The sequence below is a fragment of the Gallus gallus genome, chromosome 10 (assembly GCF_016699485.2).
Source record: "Gallus gallus isolate bGalGal1 chromosome 10, bGalGal1.mat.broiler.GRCg7b, whole genome shotgun sequence".
Classification (NCBI taxonomy): domain Eukaryota; kingdom Metazoa; phylum Chordata; class Aves; order Galliformes; family Phasianidae; genus Gallus; species Gallus gallus.
In genome coordinates this window covers 4,339,471-4,364,579 of record NC_052541.1, presented here as the reverse complement: position 1 = coordinate 4,364,579, position 25,109 = coordinate 4,339,471, and the positions used below count along the sequence as shown (strand labels likewise).

The 25,109-nt window shown below is 38.4% G+C and overlaps 1 protein-coding gene across 19 annotated transcripts in view; it reads left to right on the top strand.

The window, feature by feature from the left end:
* TLN2 (talin 2) overlaps positions 1-25,109 on the top strand; it is a 141,851-nt gene that overhangs the window by 56,256 nt on the left and 60,486 nt on the right. For all 19 annotated transcript variants that reach the window (XM_040706785.2, XM_040706789.2, XM_003641877.6 and 16 more), the window contains 16 exons: positions 303-455; positions 1,347-1,489; positions 2,753-2,880; positions 7,823-7,886; positions 9,877-9,981; positions 11,672-11,827; positions 12,664-12,765; positions 15,313-15,389; positions 16,716-16,896; positions 17,616-17,729; positions 18,381-18,489; positions 19,010-19,218; positions 19,954-20,052; positions 21,291-21,458; positions 22,631-22,925; positions 24,905-25,071. In XM_040706785.2, the coding sequence (XP_040562719.1) occupies positions 303-455; positions 1,347-1,489; positions 2,753-2,880; positions 7,823-7,886; positions 9,877-9,981; positions 11,672-11,827; positions 12,664-12,765; positions 15,313-15,389; positions 16,716-16,896; positions 17,616-17,729; positions 18,381-18,489; positions 19,010-19,218; positions 19,954-20,052; positions 21,291-21,458; positions 22,631-22,925; positions 24,905-25,071 (2,270 nt within the window). The remainder of the gene's footprint in view (positions 1-302; positions 456-1,346; positions 1,490-2,752; positions 2,881-7,822; positions 7,887-9,876; positions 9,982-11,671; positions 11,828-12,663; positions 12,766-15,312; positions 15,390-16,715; positions 16,897-17,615; positions 17,730-18,380; positions 18,490-19,009; positions 19,219-19,953; positions 20,053-21,290; positions 21,459-22,630; positions 22,926-24,904; positions 25,072-25,109) is intronic.

The window sequence follows — 25,109 nt, the reverse complement described above, 5'->3', positions numbered from 1 at the left end:
GTTTCTCACAGTAGATAACAAATAAATAAACAGAAGTGACTATCTTTCTGAAATTGACAAATGCAGCATACAAAGAAATAATGGACAATGCCGGATGTTGAAGAACTGTCGATGTAGGATTTGTAGGTTATTTTTGGGATCCCATTCCCCATACCCTGGGTGCTCTGATTTGCATTTCATCTGTAGTGTCTTTATTATGCTTGAGATGAACTACCAATCTTTTGATGTATGGAAAATAATTTTATCTATTCTAAAATGTATTAAGTTCTTGTTACAAACACTGGGTTTATTTACAATTCCAGGAATAACAAATTATGAGGAATATTCTTTAATCCAGGAGAGCATTGAAGAAAAGAAAGAAGAGAGTACAGGAACACTTAAGAAAGATAGAACGTTGTTGCGTGATGAAAGAAAAATGGAAAAATTGAAGGCAAAGCTTCATACAGATGATGACTGTGAGTAGTGTGTTCCTGGTTGATTCTTGCACTACTGTTTTTCCACAGAATAGGACAAGAAATGAATATAGGAATACAATTTAAGCTTCTTCATTGTGATGGGGTTGATCCCTGCTTGTACTGCATCTGTTCATATATGCTGTCTTCTACTACTGTGTAGTTTTAAACTGAGTTAAATAGACGAATTATTGCCTCTAGCTATGAAAGTGCCTGTGACTTTTGAAGATTTTGTTGCTCTTTGGTTGTGGAGCTATAATGTAGTTGGGAAGGCAGTATTTTTATTTTCATATTGACCTTTTTCACATCTTCATTCAAGTAGGATGTTTAACTGTTGATGCCTACTGAAAGCCATATTAAGGTTGTAAAGTCTTTAAAAGTAAACACATTAAGCGTAAATAGAGTTAGGACTAAGACAATATTTGACTCGTTTTATATGCAAAGTGATGAGAACCTCTTTGTTTTAATATCAGGGGACTAAGATTAGCTTTCACTGGGAGGGAGACGTTTCAAAATGTAGTCAAGGAAAAGGAAAGTGAGCCAAGAATTGGTTTTGGTGGAACAAGTGTGTTGTTAAACTTTCAAATGATTGCACAGTGCAGCTTTGGAGGTCTGAATTTAGTACTGAAACATTACTTTTGCTGCTGTTATTTCTTCAAAGGTATCATAGTGTTTTGCGCTGTAATAAATGCTTGTTTCTCAGCATGCTGTTGTTTCATTAAATTCTCATTTGTAGCAACCATCAACACTGACTAGAAACATAAATGAAAGCAATATTTTATTTGTTGGATGTCCCCTCCAGTGGAAAGGGCGATTTTCATACTATGTTCACAGCAGCTATCAACACTGGCAACAGGGCATATTAAAGAGAATGTGTGTCTGATTCTGTTGCAGTAAATTGGCTGGATCATAGCCGAACGTTTAGAGAGCAAGGAGTTGATGAAAATGAAACACTGCTGTTGAGACGGAAGTTCTTTTACTCAGACCAGAATGTAGATTCAAGAGATCCTGTTCAACTGAATTTGCTTTATGTTCAGGTACATTATGTGAACCAGAAGGTTCTAGCTGTGTGGGATGTGCTTTCTCCTGGTTTCCTTAAAACATTCAGTAATATCTTGTCTTTAGTTCAGTCTTCTAGGTTATTTGGTATAGGTCTTTAAAATCTTTGTAACATGGAATGTCATTTCAAACTTCAAGTCAGCTGTCTGCTTTTTTTACCTCTTTTCTTTTTCTGCCTGATCAATGAAAGAGCGTCTTCCTCTTGCTCTTTTCAGTCTGCAAGCTAAGCAACACACAGCAGGTGGGCTTCCTGCTTGAAGTGGCCTGTATCATTTAACACAGTGGTAGCCCCTCAGGCAGGTTCCCCAGACTGTTGAAGACGTTTAAACCTTAGCAAAGTTAAGTGGTTTTTTTTTTGTGTGTGTGTGGAAGATGGTTTCTAACTGCATCTCCAGTGCAGTTGGCTACAATGCAGTTTGAAATCAGTTTCAAAAGTTTTGTTCTGTTTTTTTTTAATGAGTCAATGGTTTTATTTATTTAATGTTTAATTGGATGTCCAGGTGTTATACTTGCAACTGATTCAAGTGAGATGGCTCTAAATCACATTTGAAAACTCTGAGGCAAGTTGTAAAAACGATATTGCTTGCAAGTCTGCACTAAATTTTCAAGAATTTTAGAGGATTGTTGCTCTGAGCTATTCTCTTGCTCATTAGATGCTTCTTTCAGTATGTGCACCTATGGGAGTGTTCATAGTTACTGTCTTGTCATTGTTTTCTGCATGGATAGGTGAGCATTCTATTCCCAAGCTATAAAATTCATCATTTTCTACAACCACAAAATGTAAATAAAAGGGAGTAAAATGCTGTTCACCTTCACCTCTTGCTGTTTCTTCTTTTAATTGGGAGCTATGCGGATCATTTTCACTGCTATTACAGGGTGGTAAGATCAGAACTTTTAAGCTGTGTATGTATGCAAACCCACATGTATGTATGGGTGTGTGTATATATTTAAGTTGTATTTTGTATATACATCTTGCAGGAAATGTATGTCAGTCCACTTCTTGATGAAAGATTTTACAGTCATTACGTCAGGATGTCTCTCTAGATATTAACCAGAAAAGAATCTAGCCTTTTGTTTATTATTCCATTGTGGATGTGTTTTATGACTAACATAACGAAGACAGACAGAAAACTGTGTTGCTGAATTCTGAATTCTTGGCCTGTGCTTAAACTTTTAAGGAATTTCGGAGATGGAATAATTACGTTGAGTGTCTTTGATATGTCTTTCTTTACCTCGTACAGGCTCGTGATGACATTCTGAATGGTTCCCATCCTGTCTCCTTTGAGAAGGCCTGTGAGTTTGGAGGCTTTCAAGCACAGATCCAGTTTGGACCTCACGTAGAACACAAACACAAACCTGGATTTTTAGAGTAAACACTTCTGTTAACTTATAAATTTGGGTGACCTGAAGTGTAGCTATTGTTAGGTTGTCACAACCTAATTGTGTTTTAGTATTCCAAGCAGAGGTAGCCAGATCCCATGTGTTTTACTGCATAAATTAGTGCTTCATCTGCTGAGGGGACCTTTGGCCGTGGCTTATTAGGCATTACAGGGTGCCAGCTTTACCCAGAATGCCAGTTAGCAATACAGCTGGTTTTCCCAATCACATGGTGATGTTGGCCGTGGAAGCCCTTCCTGCTTTCTTGGAAAGCCAAAGTTGATGTTATTTGGTAGACTCTGTTTTGTTAATCCAACCCCATTCTCATGTCATGTATATTAGTCACGTAAGTCCTCTGCATCAGAGCTGCTCTGAACTTCTGTGCAGCTCAAAAGCCACAAGTTAACCATCTAGGATTAGATTTAAGAGTAACTTTTGTTATACCAGAGCTAGGGAGAACTAGAATTTTATTCTTGTTTGGAAGTTCTCTTCTACCTGCACTTAGTAATGCGATTTGTGAAGCTAGAGATATGTCAATGACTATCACAGATTTTTATCTGATAGGAGAGCACATCAATGGAATGATACTTTATCATTTGACTGAAATTAATACTGCTGTGTATAGAGGTCAAGTTTTCCTAACTTTTTATAAGTGACATTAATCATAGAGCTATAGAATCCTTGGAGTTGGAAGGAACCCTTAAAGGTCATCTAGTCCAACTCCCCTGCACCGACCAGAGACATCCACTGCAAGATCAGGTTGCTGAGAGTCTGGTCCAACCTGGCCTTGAAAGTCTTCAGGGATGGATTATCCACCGCATCTCTGGGTAGCTTCTTCCAATTCCTCACCACTCTCACTGTAAAAGACTTCTTCCTTATATCCAACCTAAATCTACTTTCTTTGAGCTTTAAACCATTTCCCCTTGTTCTGTCACAACAGACCCTGCTAAAGAGTTTGTCCTCCTTTTTACTGTAGCTGCCCTTTAGATACTGAAAGGCCACTGTCAGGTCACCTTGGAGCCTTCTCTTCTCCAGGCTGAACAGCTCCACCTATATCAGCCTGTCCTTGTAGGGAAGATGTTTCATCCCTTGGCTCACTGTTGTGTCCCTCCTTTGGATGCACTCTAGCAAGTTTGTGTCTCTCCTGTACTGAGAACTCCACATTTGGGCGCAGTACTCCAGGTGAGGTCTTACCAGTGCAGAGTAGAGGGGCAGGATCACCTCCCTCAACCTGCTGGCAACGCTTCTTTTGATGCAGCTCAGGATATGTTTGTCTTTCTGGCTTGCAAGGGCACATTGCTGGCTCATGTCCAGCTTCTCACCCACCAGTACCCCCGAGTCCTTTTTGGCAGGGCTTTGCTTAATCTTTTCATCCCCTAGCTAGTATTGGTAGTAGAGATTGCCTGTCACTCATCTCATGATGTATGAATAGAGATCTGGCACTGCACTCTTTGTTTCAATCTTGGCCTTTAGATTGGAGGTTCTGCTTACAGGTCACCCATCCTTTAACCTTTGTTGTGATGCCCTAGTGTTTTCAGTAGGGCAGTCTTAGTTTGACATTTAGAGATCATGTTTTTTTCTACAGTTGCTCATTTTCTAATTGGTTTGCTGATAGTGGAACTAACTGAAGATGGGATTCTGAGAAAAGGAGTTTAAGAAGTTAAAAGTAAGGTATTTATTGAGCAACTATTGAAGCCTTGTCCTCAAGTGAAGCTCAGATGCCTCAAAACAATGGATGCGTACTTGCTTTCTGTCCTGTTTGACTGTCTCAGTGCTGAATATTATACTTTGTTAGCCTAAATGTGGGATTTACTGTACTTTAGTGAATCACTTTAAAATGATGGCTTGATTTGGAACATGCAATACTACAACCTTGTTTGTTTCAAACTGTTCACTACTGAAGGATTTCCCTGAGGCAGCAGTTCAGTTGCACAAACAGATGACATGAGCAAACGTCCTTCAGTTCCAATTAATCATTAGCTTTCCTTTGTACCAGTTGGCTGGTGAGACTTTCCTGATAGGGCTGCTAATGTGTCCCTAAGAGTGATGGAGATGCACTGTAATTACATAAGTGTACTCTTGGTAGTTACTCCCTAGAATTGTGATCAGTTGTGCAACATCCTTCCTCTGAGTTTGTCCATTGTCTGCTTTTTCTTTCTTTCTCCATCCTCTTGCTCAGGAGTATTTGTACAGCAAACTATAAGGGTATTATCTCATGACAAGCTACTGTGTCATGGTAATGCTTTCAAGAGTTAGGTGTTCCTAACTCTAGTTGTTTTTGATTTTTAAAGAAATAATTTCCCACAAACATTTTCCAAACTGCTGTGCAGTAGTTGATTATTACCTGGGGCAGTCCCAAGTATTTATACAAACGGGGGGAAGATCTCCTTGAGAGCAGCCCTGTGGGGAAGGAGTTGGGGGTCCTGGTAGATGAGAAGCTGGACATGAGCCAGCAGTATGTGCTTGCAGCCTGGAAGGCCAACTGTGTTCTGGGCTGCATTAAAAAAGGGGTGGCCAGCAGGGAGAGGGAGGTGATTGTGCCCCTCTACTCAGCTCTTGTGAGGCCCCATCTGCAGAACTGCAACCAGGTCTGGAGCCCCCAGTACAGGAAGCATATGGAGCTCTTGGAGAGGAGGGCCACTAAGGTGATCAGAGGGGTGGAGCACCTGAGGAAAGGTTGAGGGAACTGGGCTTGTTTAGCTTGGAGAAGAGAAGGGAGACCTCATTGTGGCCTTCCAGTACTTGAAGGGAGCGTATAAACAGGAGGGGGAACGGCTGTTTGTGAGGGTGGATAGTGATAGGACAAGGGGGAATGGTTTTAAACTGAGACGGGAGGTTTAGGTTGGATATTAGGAGGAAGTTTTTCACCCAGAGGGTGGTGACTGGAACAAGTTGCCCAAGGAGGCTGTGGATGCCCCATCCCTGCAGGCACTCAAGGCCAGGCTGGATGTGGCTCTGGGCAGCCTGGGCTGCTGGTTGGCGACCCTGCACATAGCAGGGGGTTGGAACTCGGTGATCATTGTGGTCCTTTCCAACCCAGGCTGTTCTATGATTCTATTACTATTTCCATTTTTTTTAAGCATTCTTTTTGGTCTTTTTAGTTTACTGATGATTTTTAAGGTTCTGTGTCATAACTGTATTATGCTTAAACAAAACTTATAGTTAGATGATATTTGTGCTTGGTAAACACTGCTAAATGGTTTGAAGTTCATCACAGAATGATATGTTACGCAGAAAATACAGTATCTTTTTACGCTAATGTAAGTGAAAAGTGTAAATAACTGCATGTTAAAAAAGAGAACATCACTGCAGAGGAAATGACCTACAACTGGAATTAAAAAATTTATAACCTTGTTATTCTCTGCAGGGAATTTTCTCTACTTATTGTTTTATTTTCATATAAATGGGTGCTGACTGTAATAGGATTGAGCCTTGTAAGCCACCAAATGTAGCTTCTCACTATGTATAATTACTTTCATAAAATTACATACTTCTCAGTAATTCTTGTTGCACTTTTGCTTTCTGTGGAGAAGCCTGTCCCAGTGCCATAATTCCCTTGCCTTCTGATTTCAAGTGCACGTGTTTGATTTAGCTTTGTATGCATTTGGCTGTACTTAGTCTTTATGAGAGCCTTTCTGTGAAATCTCATACTTCTGGTTTGAGTCTAATCAAGCTAAGCTCTCCTGTCTTGTTAGGAGCAAGATACATAGTGTAGGTGAGTGCCGACTTGTATCAGAAATGTTTTTTGTCATTTCAGAAAACACTTAGTTGTTTGCTTTTTTCCAAAAAGGCTGAGGTTTTCTGAAGTTCACCTCCCTGTTTTGTAGCTGAATATCGATTCATTTCAAGAGTGGAAGTAGCCATGTTTTATGTAAACTGTGCTGTAGGTGCACGTGTAAAATACAGTTAAGTGTCCCCTCACGCACTGCTGGCACATGAACATGCGTGCTGATTCCCTTAAGGAAGGTCTGTTTGCTTATACAGAAAACAGCACATAGCAGAAAAGTACTACTGTATTTTAGTGTTATTTCAAAAGTCTTGGTTTTGTTGATTGTGTCTGCATTATATTTATGTGCAAAAATCTTTTATCCTTTTCTTGTCATTAACAAATGACTTTGGCACAGATGAAGGTTATCACCTGCATCTTATTAACCCTTTGATATTGGTTGTTAGAATTTCCTTTAAGTTCAAATCAAAGGAAATTGTGAAAGCTCTTAAGCTATCAAATTCCAAAAGCCCTTCTTCATGCCCTTCCTGCTAGCAGTTGAAGTTCTGCACTGCATCTAAAAGCACCCTGTGTTTAAATTTGATAACAGTATCTATTGAAGTAGTCTTATTGATATCTACGTAAGAAAGGATCAGCTAAAACTTGCACACCTCTGCTTTTATTTTCAAGTCCGCTTGGTGACTGCTAAATTAATCCCCCCTATTTTGCTGCCTTAAGCTGACTTTTTCAAGATTGCTGGTTATATCGTTATGGTAATTAAAGACAATAGGTTGGCACTTATCATGGAATCCTTAGACTTGAAAGGAACCTCTGGAGGCCATCTAATCCAGGTGTCCTGCAATGAACTGGGACACCAGAGCTAGATCAGGTTGCCCAGGGCCTTATCCAGCCTCACCTTGAAAGTCTCCAGGGATGGAGCATCAATCACAACACTGGGCAACCTGTTCCAGTGCCTCACTGAATTGTGTATAATTTCTTTGAGTAACTGTAGAAGTATTTCAGACTAGATGTAGTTATATAATCTTGCTACCAGATGCTTCTTAACTGAGTTCACTGTCATAATATGTAATTACAGAGACTGGAGAAGATATAGGTGTTTTATGTCCATTTCAGGGAGGTTGGGTGACACAGTAGCAATAAAGGAGTGTGGAAAGCATCCCTTCTCAAGAAGGCACTATTAACTATAATAATGTTTTTTGTTTCCTAGCCTAAAAGAATTCCTACCTAAAGAATATACCAAACAAAGAGGGGCTGAAAAAAGAATATTTCAGGTAATTGTGAGACTGAAAAACTGACTGTTTTTTGTCCTGATCCTGTTTCCTTTGCTGCTGACTAGTCAGTGTAATTGTTGAAGGGGACAGAGAAAATACTTAACATCAGTAAGACCTTTTTCTGAGTTGCAATGAAATGCAAGAATGTATGTTTGTACTAAAGCAGAAGCACGTTTAGGAAAATGATATTCACTTCTGCACAATCTTTCATGCATTCACTGTTTAGTCATCATGAGCTTCAAGTAATATGGAGTTTTCCAGCTAATACTTTAATTCAGTGATGTGCCTGGAAATCACACAGTTGTAAAAGACTTGAAGCAGTTTAGTCTCCAGTATACTAATACTGTTGAAATTGTTTTCAAACTTGAGTGCTATAGATGCCTTAAATGTCTGTGCTGATTGAAATATGAATTTGGCAGTGTAATCTAATTTGGAAATTCTGAGGTCAGCAGCTGAAATTGAGTCGTACAGTTTCTGCAAAGATGTACCAGTGACCTGCAGTCTTGAAAGAGAAATAGAAGAGCAGCAGGAGGTCAGATACTTTCCTATGCCTGTAACACCCGTAACGTAGGAATTCCGTAGCTTGGTAAATCTTCAGACTGGAGCTTGTAATACATGCTTGTCAGTGAAGATGCATAACACTTTTCTGTATGCCTCTAGCTGGTGATGTTGACATTGTAGTTTAAGGAAAGAAGTTTCATTTGTGCCCGAGTGTGGGACTGACAGCAAATTACTTGCCCAGGTCTTAGTAGCTTCAACAATGATGTACTTCACTATACAGATATTAATCAGTGAGGGCTCTGACTCTGGTCAAGCTGCAACCTTAACTCAGAATAACTAAGCTGCCCCTTTGGAAAACATAAACCATTCTCTTGAGGTTATAAAACTTTTGAGTTTGGCGGATGACTTTCTCCAAATCACCTACAGCGTCTATGCTCCATGTTCATCAGGGATCCTAACCATGTCCTATGCTGAATTTGAGAGAGCTGATTAGTCTGTGTCATTGGGATGCAGGAAGATTTTTTTCAGTTGCAATTGCTTCTCTCATTACTCCTCTGTGGAGTTCTAAGGTGGGAAATTAAGCTAGAGTAGGGAAACGTTTCCCGTGTTGCTGGTGCTCCCCCTGCTGCCATCGGTCAGCACGAAGGAGATGGCAACCAGCAGTTCGGAAGATGATACTGAAGGGAGACTGGAGTGTTCCAGGGAAACCCACAAACACTACTTGAATCAAAATCAAGTCAAGACAGGATTTTCAGCAGAATTGACTTGGAATAGGAGGGCAGATGTTGATAGGAGGTTTGAATAGGGTAGTATTGGTAATTGTCATTTCTTACAGGTAAAGAAATTTAATAATGAGTAAATTGTTCAAACACTAAATAGAAATGGAGTTATACCTAGATGAATATTTCAGGTTGAACTGTTTTGGAAAAAAAAAAAATTGTTTCTCACCTGTAGAATTCTTTTCAGTTTGTGATGTAATTGTGGGTAAAGGTGCAACTGGCAAACAAAAAGAAAAAAATAAAACCCCACAGGAAAGCCAGTCAAGAGATGAGAAGTTAAAAGGCACGAGTCTCATGAAGCTATGAATCAGAGCTTTAGAGCACAAAGCATGAATAGTCTGTTCCCAGAATAAATTGTGGAGTTTTAAATGAGGTTTTAAATGATTTATAGTATAGTTAAGGAGACACTGACAATATGAAACCTAGTGGTGTCAAATAGCAGCAATACCCATAGTTTTAAACTGTTTCAGAAGTAGTTTAAATCTGCTTGATTGAGGCACAGATAGAATAGATGATGGTCATGATTATTGTTTACTTTGATATCAGAAATTACTGGATACAGTCATACTTACATTTCTACCTGCTATTGTTTCACGTGTTTCAATTTGATTGAATATTAACTAAGCATAAAAAACGTGTTGCCTTTTATCAGTGTAATTTGGTTTCCAGAAAGAACGTTATTTCTAAGTGATACTGAATTCTCATTACAGGAACATAAAAACTGTGGTGAGATGACTGAAATAGAAGCCAAAGTAAAGTATGTGAAGCTAGCTCGTTCCCTGCGGACCTACGGAGTGTCCTTTTTTCTTGTTAAGGTTGGTTTCTTGTTAGCTCTTGCTGACCATAATATGTGCTCGGTTATGTATTACCTCAGTTTCTCCACTAAACAAAGGTCAAAGGTTGTTTCTAAGCCTTCTTTCTGTAAGCAACGTTTGGGATAAAAAATAAAAAGCTTAAATGACCACATGAGAGAGGATCATTTCAGCTTCATACTTATACTGAATTCCATAAAGAAACTTTAGTCTTGATTTTACTTCTTTAAATGGACATTTCTCCTTTTATCTTTTGGTTACGAAGTACTTTAATCATAAAAGTCTTCACACACAGAAAAACTTCAAAAGCTGCTTCTGTTTAATGGTAATGTGAATTGCATGCTGAAACCTGCATCTGATGAACTTCATGAGTTGCATGATTAATTTCTCTTAGTCTTTACAATAAGATGAACTGTGGTCTAATGGTGATGAAACAAATTGATACCAAGATTCTGATGCTTTACTGTTGAAGTTGGACTGAACCACTAATGCTTCAGTGTTCAGTAACTCCTGACATACAAAGGAAAGAAGGCTAAACATAGGAAGAAGCTCTCACTCTTAGGTTGACACAGTTGTAGTTACGGATCATTGTAGGTAGCTGAATATCAATACCTTGCCTTTTCCTAAAGTACCTCAGTGCCTGTGAATTCTGTGGAAGCAGATAGGTGAAAATAGAATGAAAAAACAAGCAGAAGATTATAATATTCATGGAGTATCCTTTGAAATAATTACTTTTTCTTTTTACTTCCTTTAAGGGAAAACATCTTGTTAGTTAATTTTAGTGAAGGAAAGCAGTCTCAGCTCTACAGAGGAGCTGTTGAGCTAGCAACCTGGCTGTGAAATGTCTTTTCAACCCTATCCAAAGCTGTGTTCATTTTCAGTATCATAGGCCAGTGTCTATTGTATGGAGCGTAGGTACCTCATCAGGAGTACTTGCTGTTTCTTATGAATCATCAAATTACTATTTTGTTACAGATTTTGTAGCAAATTGTTATTTGGGGTCCATATTCTGTGACCTTAAAAAACTGAAGAGGTGGAATGCCCAATAAATGAAGACAGAGAAACTTGTAGCGTGCCGATTAATTCTGGCCCCTTCCCTCTCATATTTGCGTGGGTTAGGATGCTCTTGTGGATTGAAAATAACTAAAATTTTAAATCCAGCATGTGGAACAAATAATGGCTGATATTGTTTTATTTACAGCCCAAATAAATCCCAGTGACCCTTCCTGTTTTTTTTTTTTTTTTTTTACTCTACAGATATTTTATAGAGAAGTGAGGCTGAGAGCAAAAATTGATGGTAATTCAGCTTCTCAGTCTTCTGATTTTCCGATTCAGCTTCTCTAATATGGTTTTACTTGTGAAGGCTTGTTTCTAGAAAGGCTGCTGTCATGGTTTTTTTCCCAGTGACTTTCAAAGATTCCCTCCCTAAAGTGCTTCTATTTACTAGCAAAGAGAAAATGGAGTGTATTCTGATCTGCTTGGTAAAAATGATGTAAAGACAAGAACTTGTTGATATTAATGCATTGCTTGAAATATCACTGTCTGTGGCTGGAACAACGGAGCTTGGTAGCTCAAATTTTTTTCATCTGCATGCTTCTCTTTTTCAGTGTATTCATCACGATAGACTTTTTTTTTTCTTCCTTCTCTGGCATGCTGCAGTTTAATGAAAACAATCTTTTGCACCCTGGTTTAGGAAAAAATGAAAGGTAAAAACAAGCTGGTTCCTCGTTTGCTGGGTGTCACTAAAGACTCAGTGATGCGTGTGGATGAGAAGACCAAAGAAGTGTTGCAGGAATGGCCACTGACAACTGTGAAACGCTGGGCTGCCTCACCTAAAAGCTTTACTCTGGTAATCTTTCTGTAAATCTTCAAAAGGAAGAAGGATCTACATGGCATAGGAAAAGGAAGACAGACTTGCAATGTCAACAATTTATTTAACATAATTTGTTATATCTGGAATTCTCTAGAATTAAGTAGAGCTGCAGAGTCCTATAGTAATAAGCTGGCCTATCTTGCAGTCTTGGGTCAGTCTGCATTCTGATGTTTTTACATGGATCAGTTTCCCAGGAAGCACTCTTTAAATCTGTTCTGTGCCTAACAACTAATACTGTTAGGAAAAACTTTGTTAACCCCTGCTTAACCCCTCATGGTGGTTACCATTAAAAACGCAATTTGTGGCTTGCAGGGTATGAACGTAAATTATAGGTTTAAAGAACTCTCATGGATATGATATCCGTTGTTAATTGATCCATTGGAATCCACTGCAAGAAGAAAATCTTGGATATGAAAACGTTTAATGTGGTAGAGAAAGCAGTAGTATCTAGATGCTGACATCCACTTAAAAAATATGCATCTAATTTCCAATGGCATGGGTGATAATACTTTAGAACACAATTCTCAGGTTTCCTCTTCCATTCAGTGGTTAAGACTGACAAAGTCAGACTTAATATCTATTGCTCTTGTGCCATCTGGATTTGAGAATCTTATTTTAAATACCAATAAAAAACATCCTTCTCCTCTCCTCCTTACTCCTACATATTGTCTTGGAGTAGTTTCATCTACTGTTAGGTATAATCAAGTGTCTATACAAACCATTTTAAAATTGAAATTATCTCACAGTTGGTACTGTTTATTTATTTATTCTCCATTTTCGAAGAGTTAATTTTTTCTATTTTTTTTTTCCAGGATTTTGGTGAATATCAGGAGAGCTATTACTCAGTACAGACCACTGAAGGGGAGCAGATCTCTCAGTTAATTGCAGGTTATATTGATATCATCCTGAAGAAGGTATAATATTAGGATGATGTCTAGGAAAAATGCCATAAAATCACTGTATAGCAGTGCAAAAGCTTGAATGTGTGCAAACTACAGTTTTTCTCTCATGAAGTCAGTACTATCTAGTGTTCTGGCATTACTGACTTTTACATTTTAGTACCATAAGCTACTTCTGTTCATTGTATGTGATTGTTTCTGAAGATATCAAGATTAACTATAGTGGTGATATGGGTGAGACTCAGTACAACACACCTGGGCTTGGGTTCACCTTCATATGGAAGGTGAACTTCTTTCTATGATTGTTTATCCAGGGAACTGCTTAAAAAAAAAAAAAAAACAACCTCCTTTTAAGCTAGCTCTTTCATGCTATGGACCAAAGCAATTAATTAAGTTGGAAGAAATGATCAGCATTTAAAACTATGTTGAAGACTGTTTAATAGTTCTTGTCTTGTCTGTTGCATGTATTGCATCAAATCCAAGCAAATATTTTGGCAAAAATGAGGGAAAAAGTCATTTTATGACATATTGTGTATCAAATTCTGTGGTCAGTAAAGCAAAGATATGAATTTCCTTCCTGCTAACAGAGGGAGGAAATTGGTGTTTGTGAAGAATATCTTGAAATTTATTTTTGTCAAGTGTTCCTGCTAAGGGAGGAGAGGCTGATATGAACCTCCAGCATTAATATTCACAAGTAAATAATGTTGTTGCACTCTGAAGTATTTCAGTTAGCACTGTTTACTCCTTGAAACGTTTTTACTTGATGCAGTTTGGCTGAACCTTAATAATTTGCTCTAGCAGATTTTTAATAGCTAAGGAATGACAGAAAACTAGGTAGCTTAGGGGAATTTGTTGCCCTTGTTCATGCAGTGTGGGATGTAATGTGAAGTGTTGCGAAATCAGAGTTTGAGGAGGGTTGTTGGAGTCCAAAATACTTGCCTTTTTCTTTGGGGTTGTTAATCTCAGACTCAAAAAGTTACATAAACAGCAGGCTTCTACAGACGGTTTAATACTCAATTCTCACTATCTTGAAGTTCACATGCAGCTTTGCTCTCTAATTTCAAACAAAAGCAGTCTATGATAGAACAGATGTGCATGTTTCTACTCATTTCCAGTCTTTGATTTCTTCCTTACAGTCTGCTGACAAAGTCAATTTAAAAAATGGATAAAGTTTGAACAGATTGAGTAGGAAATACCCATGGTGCTTCATGGTGCACATGAGAAACACGCAGTTTCCAGTTGTTGTGCCCAGCTTGCCTCATTGATGCATGTCTTGAAGTATGGTTCATTTCTCAGATGCGTAATGTTAATGATTCTTGGTGTGTTCGGGACTATTTCAGCTCGTATGCTCTGGTGTGGATTGGTAACTTTTTTTCCCTCCTGAAGTATTACTGCTCCTCTAAAAAAAAAAATAAATTGCACAAACTCTTGTACTGCAGTTGTAGTGATAAGTTGATTTTTACAAATTGACAAGGAATCCTAAACCTGAGTAGCTCTTCCTCGTTTTTTAATCCAGTTGTTTCTTTTATTATCTCTTGCTAATCTGGAAGCAAGATATCTTAACTAGAAATAGGCAATTTCATGCATAAACTCCAACTTAAACAGTAAGAACTTTTCAGAAGGAACTTGGAGTGTGCATATATGTGGACATGCATGAAGAGTTCCTCTTAAATGTATTTTAGAATCCTAAAGATCCTAAATGCTACGATCACAGGGAGTGTTTCCCTCTTGTCTGCTGAATATTTGGAGTGCAAGTCATTTAACAAGTTAGAAAGAAAGCTGTGTATTTGCACTAGGTCACCAGTGGAAACTGACTGTTTTTTTACAAGGCTATGCTTTTATAACTTATTACAGTTTCCTGTTTGTTTTCTAGAGGCTTAGACTAATTTAATGCTTTTGTGTACTTCTACGTCCTTTTTGGCATTACAAAGTTAAAACAACAAACAAAGAAAACTCTGCCCTTCCTCAAAGTCAGATGTTGAGATTGTCCAGGTATATGAAGTAACCATGGTAAAATAACTTGGTACATTGCTAAATACACATTTCCTATGGATGTGTGTTTCCTAGTGGTAGGTAGCACCATCAAATGACATTTCAGGATTTTTAAGTTGGTTTGTAGCCAAGTTCTCATTGGCTGATCCTGAGTCAGAAGATGACAAGTATCCTGTCTGTGCTGGAGTTTGTGTTGCATGTCACAGTTGTTGTTTTTTCTGAGAGGAAGATGATAATCTCAGCACTTTATTCATACTGCTTTATTTAGGAAAGCTCCAAGTTTGTTTGTGTTCCTGGTTTTGATAGGCTTTTTCTCTTTGTACACTTAATCTTCCAGGACTAAGAACTTGGTCTGTTAGATGCTGAAGGACAACTTAACCTCCTCCAAGGTGGAGGCTATATTGTCACATTCTTTCAAAAATAAACAATTCTAACAACCATAGTTTTTATCCCTGGGCAAGACTGCGGTTTATTTGACTAGATTTCTGATAAATGGCAAGAAAATACTGGAGAGAGAGCAATCAGGAAGGTATCTATATTATTTAACTTTGTGGGTTTTTTTCCCTCTAGAAACAAAGTAAAGATAGATTTGGTCTTGAAGGTGATGAGGAATCAACCATGTTGGAAGAATCTGTTTCACCAAAGAAGTGAGTATATACAACAGGAGTAAATATTTGCGTTACATCCATTAGTAATGGCAACTTTTTTATCACTCAAAATATAGTATAGTTATTACACTTGGGAAATTTAGTACAGAGTAGTTCAACAGAAGGGAGCACTACCTCCAGGCAATCCTGCATACTTCTAGCTTCACAATAGGGTTGTGTAGGGTAGGTTTTTCTGTAATAAAAATGCTTGTTGAGGCAACTAGCAGTGATACCAGTTTGTGGTAAGTTGATTCTTGAACAGTGAAGCTCAGAATATAAGTTGTAGAATCATAGAATGGCTTGGATTGAAAGGGACCTCAGGGATCAACCACCCTGCCACGGGCAGGGTTGCCATCACTAAATCGAGCACTAGATCAGGTTGCCCAGGGCCCCATCTGACTTGCCTTAAGTACCTCCACTTTTGGAGCTTCCATTCCTTCCTGCCAGCATTTTACCACTCTCTCAGTGAAAAGTTTCCCCCGGTACCTAATGTAAATCTCTCCTTGTTTGTTTTAAAACCATTGCCCCTTGTCCTATCACTGACTACCTGTGTAAAAAGATGACTTCCTTCCTGTTTAAAAGTTCTCTAAGTTTTGGAAAGCTGCAGTGAGGTCTCCCTGGAGCCTTCTCTTTCCTAAGCTAAATAAGCCCAGCTCCCTCAGCCTGTCTTCATAGGAAGGGTGCTCCAGCCTTCTGAGCATCTTTGTGGCCCTCCTCTGGACCCTCTCCAACAACTCTGCATCCTTCTTGTGCTGAGGGCCCCAGACCTGGACTCCAGATGGGGCCTCATGAGTGTAGAGTAATAATCTGGATTTCAGATTATTGGCAAGTACTGTGTGCATATATGTGTAAAGAAGGAAGTTATGTTAGTTTTTATCCCAAATGTAGGGGTTGCTGACAAAAATCATCTCCAAAGCATTTGTGCTTCTTTTGATCAGCCTCTGACACAGAGCAGTCTGTTATGCTATAAACCTTGTTCTGATTCTGCCTGTGAAACATCTTAGGTAAAGCTTGTGTTCCATGTGCACCAAAAATGTGCATTACCTTCTTTCCTTCATGCTTGCTTATTCGTGCTATTAATATTGGATCTACTGAAAGCGGCAGATGTATTTTTTTCAAAAGTATTAAAAAATGGTTGGAAGAAATGACTGAAATGTTTCAGCTTCTCCAAATGATGTGAAATGCAGTTTAAAATCCTAAAGGAAGAACATCTGGCAGGACTTACAGGAGATGACTAATTCCTTATTGCAATTTTCTATTTTATTTATTTAATTTCTTATCCATCTAGCTGTCTGTTTATTTATTCACTCATTCATTTTCTTTCAGGTCTACCATCTTACAGCAACAGTTCAACCGAGCAGGGAAGGTAGAGCATGGCTCTGTGGCACTACCAGCTGTTATGCGTTCAGGGTCCAGTGGCCCAGAAACTTTCAATGTTGGCATCATGCCTTCTCCCCAGCAGCAGGTCACGATTGGTCAGATGCACAGAGGACATATGCCCCCACTTGTGAGCAATCTTCTTGTTTTGTGTCTGCATTTGAAACTTGTTGGTTTTGCAAGTAGCTAGAAACAGGATGTTATCCGTGTTGCTAAGAGCAGGGGGTGGTGTAGAATGCTTTGTACTGGCTGTTTTACTGAATATATGTTTTGAGCAACCCTAAAGTATTTAGATACATTTTGAATGATTTCTTCATTTGTCCTAAAACTAGCTTTTCCAGCCTTTTCTTTACTTCCAAGTAGTTAATATGGTATTCAAGAGCTTTAAAAAAGCATTTTAAAGACTGTCAAAAGTAAACAGTGTTAGGAAAAAACGCTCATATGCAGCTTGTCAATGGCCTACCAATTCAAAATTTTCTGGGAGGCTTAAAGTTGATACTGAGTTTTCTCATTTAAATTAAGAATACCGAAAAGCTTAAGTAGGCTGTATACTCATTGCTTCAGCTCATGATTTATGACTAGAAGGATAGTATGTGTAGCTGTTTGACCTCGGTGGCTGCAAGTTTAACATTTTATAAATGTGTGCAAATACAGAGGAGAGCGAGTGCAAAGTGGTACAGGCAGGATCAGGGCTGTGAGAGGAGTTTCAGTGAACTTTGCCTCCTCCACTACATCAGGGAGATCTTAGCTTGGTTTAATTGTTGCTCTCTGTCTTTTAATGGCTAAGTGACACCTGCTTGAAGTATCCTCTGGAACATAGCATAGCCATTGTCTTGTTCTGCCTTTCAGACTTCAGCTCAACAGGCCTTGATGGGGACTATTAATACCAGCATGCATGCTGTTCAACAAGCTCAAGCTGACCTCAGTGAGGTTGATAACCTACCACCTCTAGGGCAGGACATGGTGAGTTTTTCTAGTCTCCATAGAAGTGGATGTTAATGCTTTGGGGTGTTTACAGACTAGTTTAGAAATTATGCCTGGAGATAAAATGATATCTCTAAAGCTTTTAAATTTTTTGTGCTATAAGGAATTAACGTACACTGCTCCAACTCACTTTAATCAGTCTTCTGAGTTTGGTTGTAGCAACCATCCTTGCATAACTTTGTAGTTCTGTTTGTTTCATGTGCATATGTACAAATAAAGGCAAACTATGAACAATACTGGTGATGAGTGCAGCCAGCTCCTAGACCTTGGAAAAACATGACCAAATGAAAAAGAATAATATATGATTCTGTAAGTTTTGATCCAGGCTAAGTCAGGATGACAGATCATGAAACTGCTATTCGTAGGAGACTGTCAGTAAAGAATCATAATTTTTCATGGATACACTGTTTATGGTGTCCACCTTAAAAGTGGAGCTGTTGAGCTGGTGGAAATTCTGTATTAGATTTAGGAATAGAAAGTGTCTGCTTTCAATTTTCTCTTTAAAGGCTTGGTATGTGTTCTCTGTTTCACTTTTAAAGACTTGTGAAGGAATGGGAGACTAACACAGGATTTCATGTTACAGCCTGTTACTGCAGTCCTTCATTCTTGTTTTTTGTTGTTGCTCTTCAGGCATCAAGAGTATGGGTTCAGAACAAGGTTGATGAATCAAAACATGAAATACACTCTCAGGTTGATGCTATCACTGCAGGAACTGCATCTGTTGTTAACCTTACAGCAGGTAAATTTCAAAGGGAAGGTCTTGCTTGCAGTCTCCTAATTATTTATCAGTCCAATTCAAGTATTATGGGGACTGAATGTGAGGGAGCTTCTGAGAAGTCTTCTTCAAAATAGTCCAATACCTACATGTATTGACATGCAAAACAAGCTATCCCTACCGATACAGTTTTCTGATTTTCATTTTATCATCATTAATGCTGAAAGTACTGCAATGATGAAAATAAAGTGTAGCTTGCTTATTCAGCAGAGCACTCTCTGCAATGTTGCTACAAAAGAGCATTACTTGTTTGACACTTATTAGAGATTATTGGTGTTTATTGACAGCATTTTTGCTTTAGCAAATTACAGGTTGAAGGAGCTGAGTGATTTAAAGGAGTTAATACTATGTTACTTTCACTTTAAAGGTTGAAATTAAGTAGGGATTAGATCAAATATTAATCTAAAATCCCATACATGGGGTGGCTGCCTCACTTTCCTTTTTAACCACTGAAGTCTTCTCATGAAAAATATTTGCTCTACAGGTGACCCTGTTGACACTGACTACACTGCTGTGGGATGTGCAATTACAACCATCTCTTCAAACCTCACTGAGATGTCTAAAGGTGTGAAACTGCTTGCTGCTCTCATGGATGATGAAGTTGGAAGTGGAGAGGACCTCCTGAAAGCTGCTCGAACATTGGCCATTGCAGTCTCAGACTTGCTGAAGGCTGTTCAGCCTACTTCAGGAGAGGTGAGTGTGGTAGTTTAACACTGGACTTTTCATCCAGTGCCTGAAACTCCCCTTCTTCTTCATAGACCTTGGTGCTTGCAGGTTCATGTCTCTACATTTTCTCACTCCTCTCTTCCAGCTGTTGTTGTGCAACACTTTTCCACTTTCTAGAATTATGTTACCACAGAGGTATAGCCAGTGTAAATCATTGGCTCAGGATTGGCCAACAGAGGGTCTGTTTTAAGGCCAGCTGGAAATGGAGAGATCCTCTTTTCTGATCTATTTTTTTACTGTGTTTGTCATCTTTGATAAATAAAATGAGAAGTTTACCTCTGTGGTAGTTTTCCAGAAATGAAAGTAGTACTAACCTGAATAAGATGCCTGGATCCGTTTGTTGTGAGTTCAAATCTGAAGCCAGTTTGCTCTTAGTCTCTTCAGGTATTTGTTTTGAAGAGAGGTGAAATCTGCTGTTTAAGATCAGGTGGCATATTGACTGTCCATTTTTACTTTTCTGTGGAGTTATTACAGTAACGACTATTCAAATTCTTCCAAGTTCTTCTCACATTCTGCAGATGAAACTCCCAAAATAAACCAGCTGTGTATATGAAAAAATGAAGATTGTTTCAAAGAATTATTGATATAATTTTTCTTAGTCACGTTGATTGCATGCTAATGCAGATATTCCTTGAGGAAATCCAAGTTTTTAAGCGAAGCTCATTTTCTTTGAAATAATGCATGTCACCATTATTTTTCCAGCCTCGACAGACAGTTTTGACTGCAGCTGGAAGCATTGGGCAAGCCAGTGGAGAGCTACTGAGACAGATTGGAGAGAATGAAACAGATGAAAGGTTCCAGGTAAAGAGGGGTTTGCTTGTTGCTGTCAGAACTATGTAGCTTTATTATGAGGTGATTGATATTATTGTCAAAGGATAATGCCTGTTTAGCTCAATCACGTAGTTAGCAGTTTAAAGTTGTTCTCCTTAAATGCACTGTTAAAAACTTTCTTTTTCCACTCAGTACCACAACAGGTTTGATCGAGAAACAAGGGGAAGTATTCTACAGCTAAAGATAGACCTCTGGAGGACATTTAGTGCAAAATATAACCGATAGGCCATTTCAAGCCCTTGAAGTGCTAGTACGTTTGTCTGCAGGTTACATCAGAGTTATCATTTGTATTGCTAGCTTTATACATATTGCTACTCTCTGCTTTCTTCCTTGGGTAGATGAAAGAAACGTAGGTGGTTAATGAAGAGGGATGGTTTATGATGCCTTCATGTCTTAAAATGAAAATCTGTTTTTTTCAGTTTCTGAAATTAAAATTCATTTCTGCTCCCAAATGAGAATTACTCATAACTGTATCTGTAGTGTCTCTTCACAGCCCCATCCCACTTAAAGGAAAAAAAGACAAGTATATGAAATGTAGCATTTTAAGTGGGGAAACAGGAAGAAATTTTCTGAACTATTTCATTGCAGGATTTGTTTTAATTTTTCATCTTCAAGAAACTAAACTATTGCTGTACAGGGGGAAATGTGTTATGGGATTGAGACCTGTTACGTGTATTTTTGATCAGCAATGTTTTTACATTGTAAATTATGAAATAATTTGGTTGGAAATGGCATCTTCAAAAACGGACTTTTACTATTTATCACAAGTACTCAAATTTAGTATTAACTTCAAGTACTGTCTGTCCTTTGTTAGCAGTTTGCTCCTGGAGGTTTTCATCCTTTATACCACATTTAGCATGTTAAATGCTAAGCTCCAGATGTTTCTGTCCTGGTGGTGTGTTCTCCAGAGATGAAGATGAACAGTTCCATGTCCCAAATTCTTACATGTATTTTGTGGGCTCCTAGCCGTTTTCACATTTAACAGTCCATACTTGTCTTGTGATTTGATGATGAAAATAAAGCAATGATTGTTTTGTCCAGTTTTCTAAGAAGTTGCTACATTTGTTGCCTTTCTTAAAGTGATTTTTTAATTTTGTTTTAATGAATACAATATATATATTTTTTTTTTACCCTGAGATGACTTTCTTGTTTATTAGCAAAGCACATACTTGTGTTTATAAGACTGAGTTTTCCCTTTATTTTTCCAGGATGTTCTGATGAGTCTGGCCAAAGCTGTTGCAAATGCTGCTGCTATGTTAGTGTTGAAGGCCAAGAACGTAGCACAGGTTGCTGAAGATACAGTCCTGCAGAACAGAGTGATTGCTGCTGCTACACAGTGTGCACTCTCTACTTCTCAGCTAGTGGCTTGTGCTAAGGTGAGGCTAGCAGTGTTCATGATGTGGCAAAGCATCTGTTTGGGTGTATCCTTCTGTGTGTTCCTGGTAGTCTCAGGCAATATACTGTGGTAATATCAGAGTTGTAAGCTTAGTCAATATCAAACTTGCTGATAAATTGTTTCCCATAAGTGTTGCAAAGAGTGGCCCAGAGGATGTGAGGTGCTGCTATAATTGCCAAAGAACGTTCCATAAATAATATAGCTCATCTGTTGAATTGGTGGTAATGATCAAAGGAGAAACTTCAGAAGTATTAGTATAAGAAATAAGACTTGCCTGGGGGACTGTGCAAGTTATATGTTGAAGCCTAAAATTTCAATGAATTCACATAATCTAAAACTTAATCAAAATCAAGTTAGTGATTGCTGATTTCAAATATATTTGCATTGTTTTGCAGTAGCTCAGTTGTTTTAATAGAGCCATTGCTTTTGGCCAACTGTTGCTTCCCAGTAAAAATTAAAGCAATTCACAATTCTTACTTTAGAAACTGCTTTTGAAAACTGCAGGTTCTGCTTCTGTAGGATTGTGTTGGTAAATGGGTATATAGTACCCATAATAAGATAGGCAGTGGCATCCTTTTTTCCTCAGAAGATATACACAGTTTTGCTATTGCTAAAAGCTGTCTAGGTATGCTTGAACAAAATAAGGGGGTTTGTTTCGAATAGATTACAGAGGTTTATTACCTGTCTTTGTAACTTCGTAAGTAGATAACTATTTGATCTGTGCCAAGTATTTTCTTGTAACAAACAGACAAGAGGCTGGTATCAGAAGGTTTTACAAATCAATTCCAATTAAACTTCCATTTTCTTTGGAACTCCAGAGTACGGAAGTGTCTGAAGTGTACAGTTACTGTGGAGGAATTCAGTGCTTGCCTACCATCCAGAACCACTGTGTTGTGTTTGCTTAAGTCAGTAGCTGCTGAAGAGGTGGAACAAAGTGGCAGCCTCTTTCCTTGCCATCTAAATGAAAATGAAATCAGTGACATCCAGGGCCTAGATTCCTAATTTAGATGTCTAAAGCTACCTATTTAAATACTAACTTCAGGGTTTTCTGCCTAAGGAGAACAGTGATGTAACAGATATTTTGTTTGCTGGTAATTGGAAAACTTGCAAATAAGGTGTTTTCTGAATGCTTTGTCTCCCCTCCACGTGCAGGTTGTGAGTCCTACCATCAGCTCTCCAGTATGCCAGGAACAGCTGATCGAGGCAGGAAAACTGGTGGACCGTTCAGTGGAGAACTGTGTGAGGGCCTGCCAGGCTGCCACAGATGACACTGAGTTACTGAAGCAGGTCAGTGCAGCTGCCAGCATTGTCAGCCAAGCCCTGAATGACCTCTTGCAGCATGTCCGCCAGTTTGCAAGCAGGGGAGAGCCTATTGGACGCTATGATCAGGCCACAGATACCATCATGTGTGTCACGGAGAGTATTTTCAGTTCAATGGGGGATGCTGGTAAGTCTCTCTAATGGATAGTAGCTTTTCATGATTCAGAGATGTGCACATTTCAAATAGAGTCAAAAACCTGTGTAGGATACTGTACTTCTAGGTAGTCATTCAATTATGTTATGTCAGTTAAATGCACGTAACTGTGTCCTAGATGGAGTGAATATTCTTCAACAACAATAAATGCTGTGCTGACCAGTCACTTCAGTACTCTACCCGTTTTCTTCTACTGCTTCACTTAAAATTGTGCAGCACGTTCTCATTTCTGAATAGGAAGACAGATACCTGACTGAACAGTTGGCAGTGATTGATTTCATTGTGCTTAGATGTTGTTGTAGGTTTTTAAAATTACTTTTGCTTATTCTTATGATGTTTCTAAAATGTGCAGCTTCTACAACCAGCCAGGCTTCAGATGCCTAACATTTAAATGACCTGATATGACCTAGTAAGGAAGTAAGAAATTAAAGTGAACATTGAAATTTCAGTAGTTAAAAATGGGATGAAATATCAATGTGAAGGGACAGTGTCAATTTGATATCTAAACAACTCATTCAATATTTAAAACTGGCATCGATTTTAAAAAACAGTTGTGGTATCTCTTGGGATTTTTATGGTTTTGGTCTGCTTTTTCTTTTGTGTTATCTGAACACAAGGCCAGGAAATAATACTGTCAATATGAACCAATTAAACTCAATATGAACCAATTAAACTTGTCTTGTAAATTCAGATTATTTCACATGTTTATTTCAAGGAACTCATTTCAGCTGCACAACACACTCCTACTGGAACTTGTGCAGGGAAGTTATTTGTGTTCTCAGTGTATTTTGGCTGTAGAAGAAGCTTCTTTGAGAAATCTGATAAAGATTTTTAGAAGATACATTGCTTACTAAACTGTTCTTCATCTTCCCATTGAAAGCTGACAACATTTATTGTAATGTTCTGTAGCTATCCTAAGGAATGTTGTTAGTAGATGTGTGTGATGAACTGTGTTAAGCTTTATGTCATTTATAAACCATTTAGCTTCTGTACAGAAGGGTGCAATGAAGGATAATCTTGGTAATGTTTCCTTTCACAGTCAAGTATCTTGTTGTGCTTGCTGTATTTGGTTTTTAGTAAAAGCCAGTCAGATTTCAGGTGACGTTTCCAATTACTGATAGCCTTCTTATGATCATGATTTTGATGGTAAAAAAAACTTTGGCTTGGGACTGCTATATCACTACCTAATCAGATTATTCCTTAAGTTTGATTTGCTGGCCGTATATTGTAGCAAATAGCTACTTAAAGGGACTGTTAAGTGGAGAAAATGTGGAATGGGAGCTGAGTTGGACATTAGGATAAAACACTGATTGCAGAAGTAGACAGTAGGAAATATCTGGTAACAGCTACCACTCTTTCATTTTCTACATTTAATGCTATAGCCCTACATGTCAGCTTTGCACCTGAAAAAAGTATGGCTTTGGTTTTCTGATTTTTTTTTTAATTTAAAAAGAATTAGACCTTTGACCCAAACATCCCTTGTTGTTTTGGCTGAAAACACCTTATTAATATTGAGTCCTTCGTGAAAGAGCTCTTAATGTAGTTTATGTTGTTAGACAGAAGATAATTTCCCAAAACAAATGTCCTAAAAGAATAGGCAAGAGGGGGTAATTTTTATTAAAGGAGTAAAATCTTGGCTGTAATTTGAGAGTATTATTGTTAATCTTCACTGTGCCAAGAGTCTGCCTGAACTTGACACACAGTATTTTGCTTTTTGTCTAGTTATCTAATATAAATACTGCATTTCTTCTGCATGTCCGCTGTAGCAGTTTCCATCACGTACATTGTCACCAAGACTTTGTGAAACTCCTAAGTTGTGAAGTACTTAACTGTCCTTTTTGACATCAAAAGTATACTTCAGCAAACGTTACTTTATGTTTATCATGTTGCTTTTTGAAACCAAAGCTTCAATATGAAGAGTAGGACAGTAAAAACATATTTGCATATCATAGGTGAAATGGTACGGCAGGCCAGGGTGTTGGCTCAAGCAACTTCAGATCTCGTCAATGCAATGAGGTCAGATGCTGAAGCAGAAATTGACATGGAAAACTCAAAGAAGCTCCTAGCAGCTGCAAAGCTCCTTGCAGATTCTACAGCCCGCATGGTTGAAGCTGCAAAGGTATGGGGAAATTGAAGTAATTGTCAGCTTAAAATGGT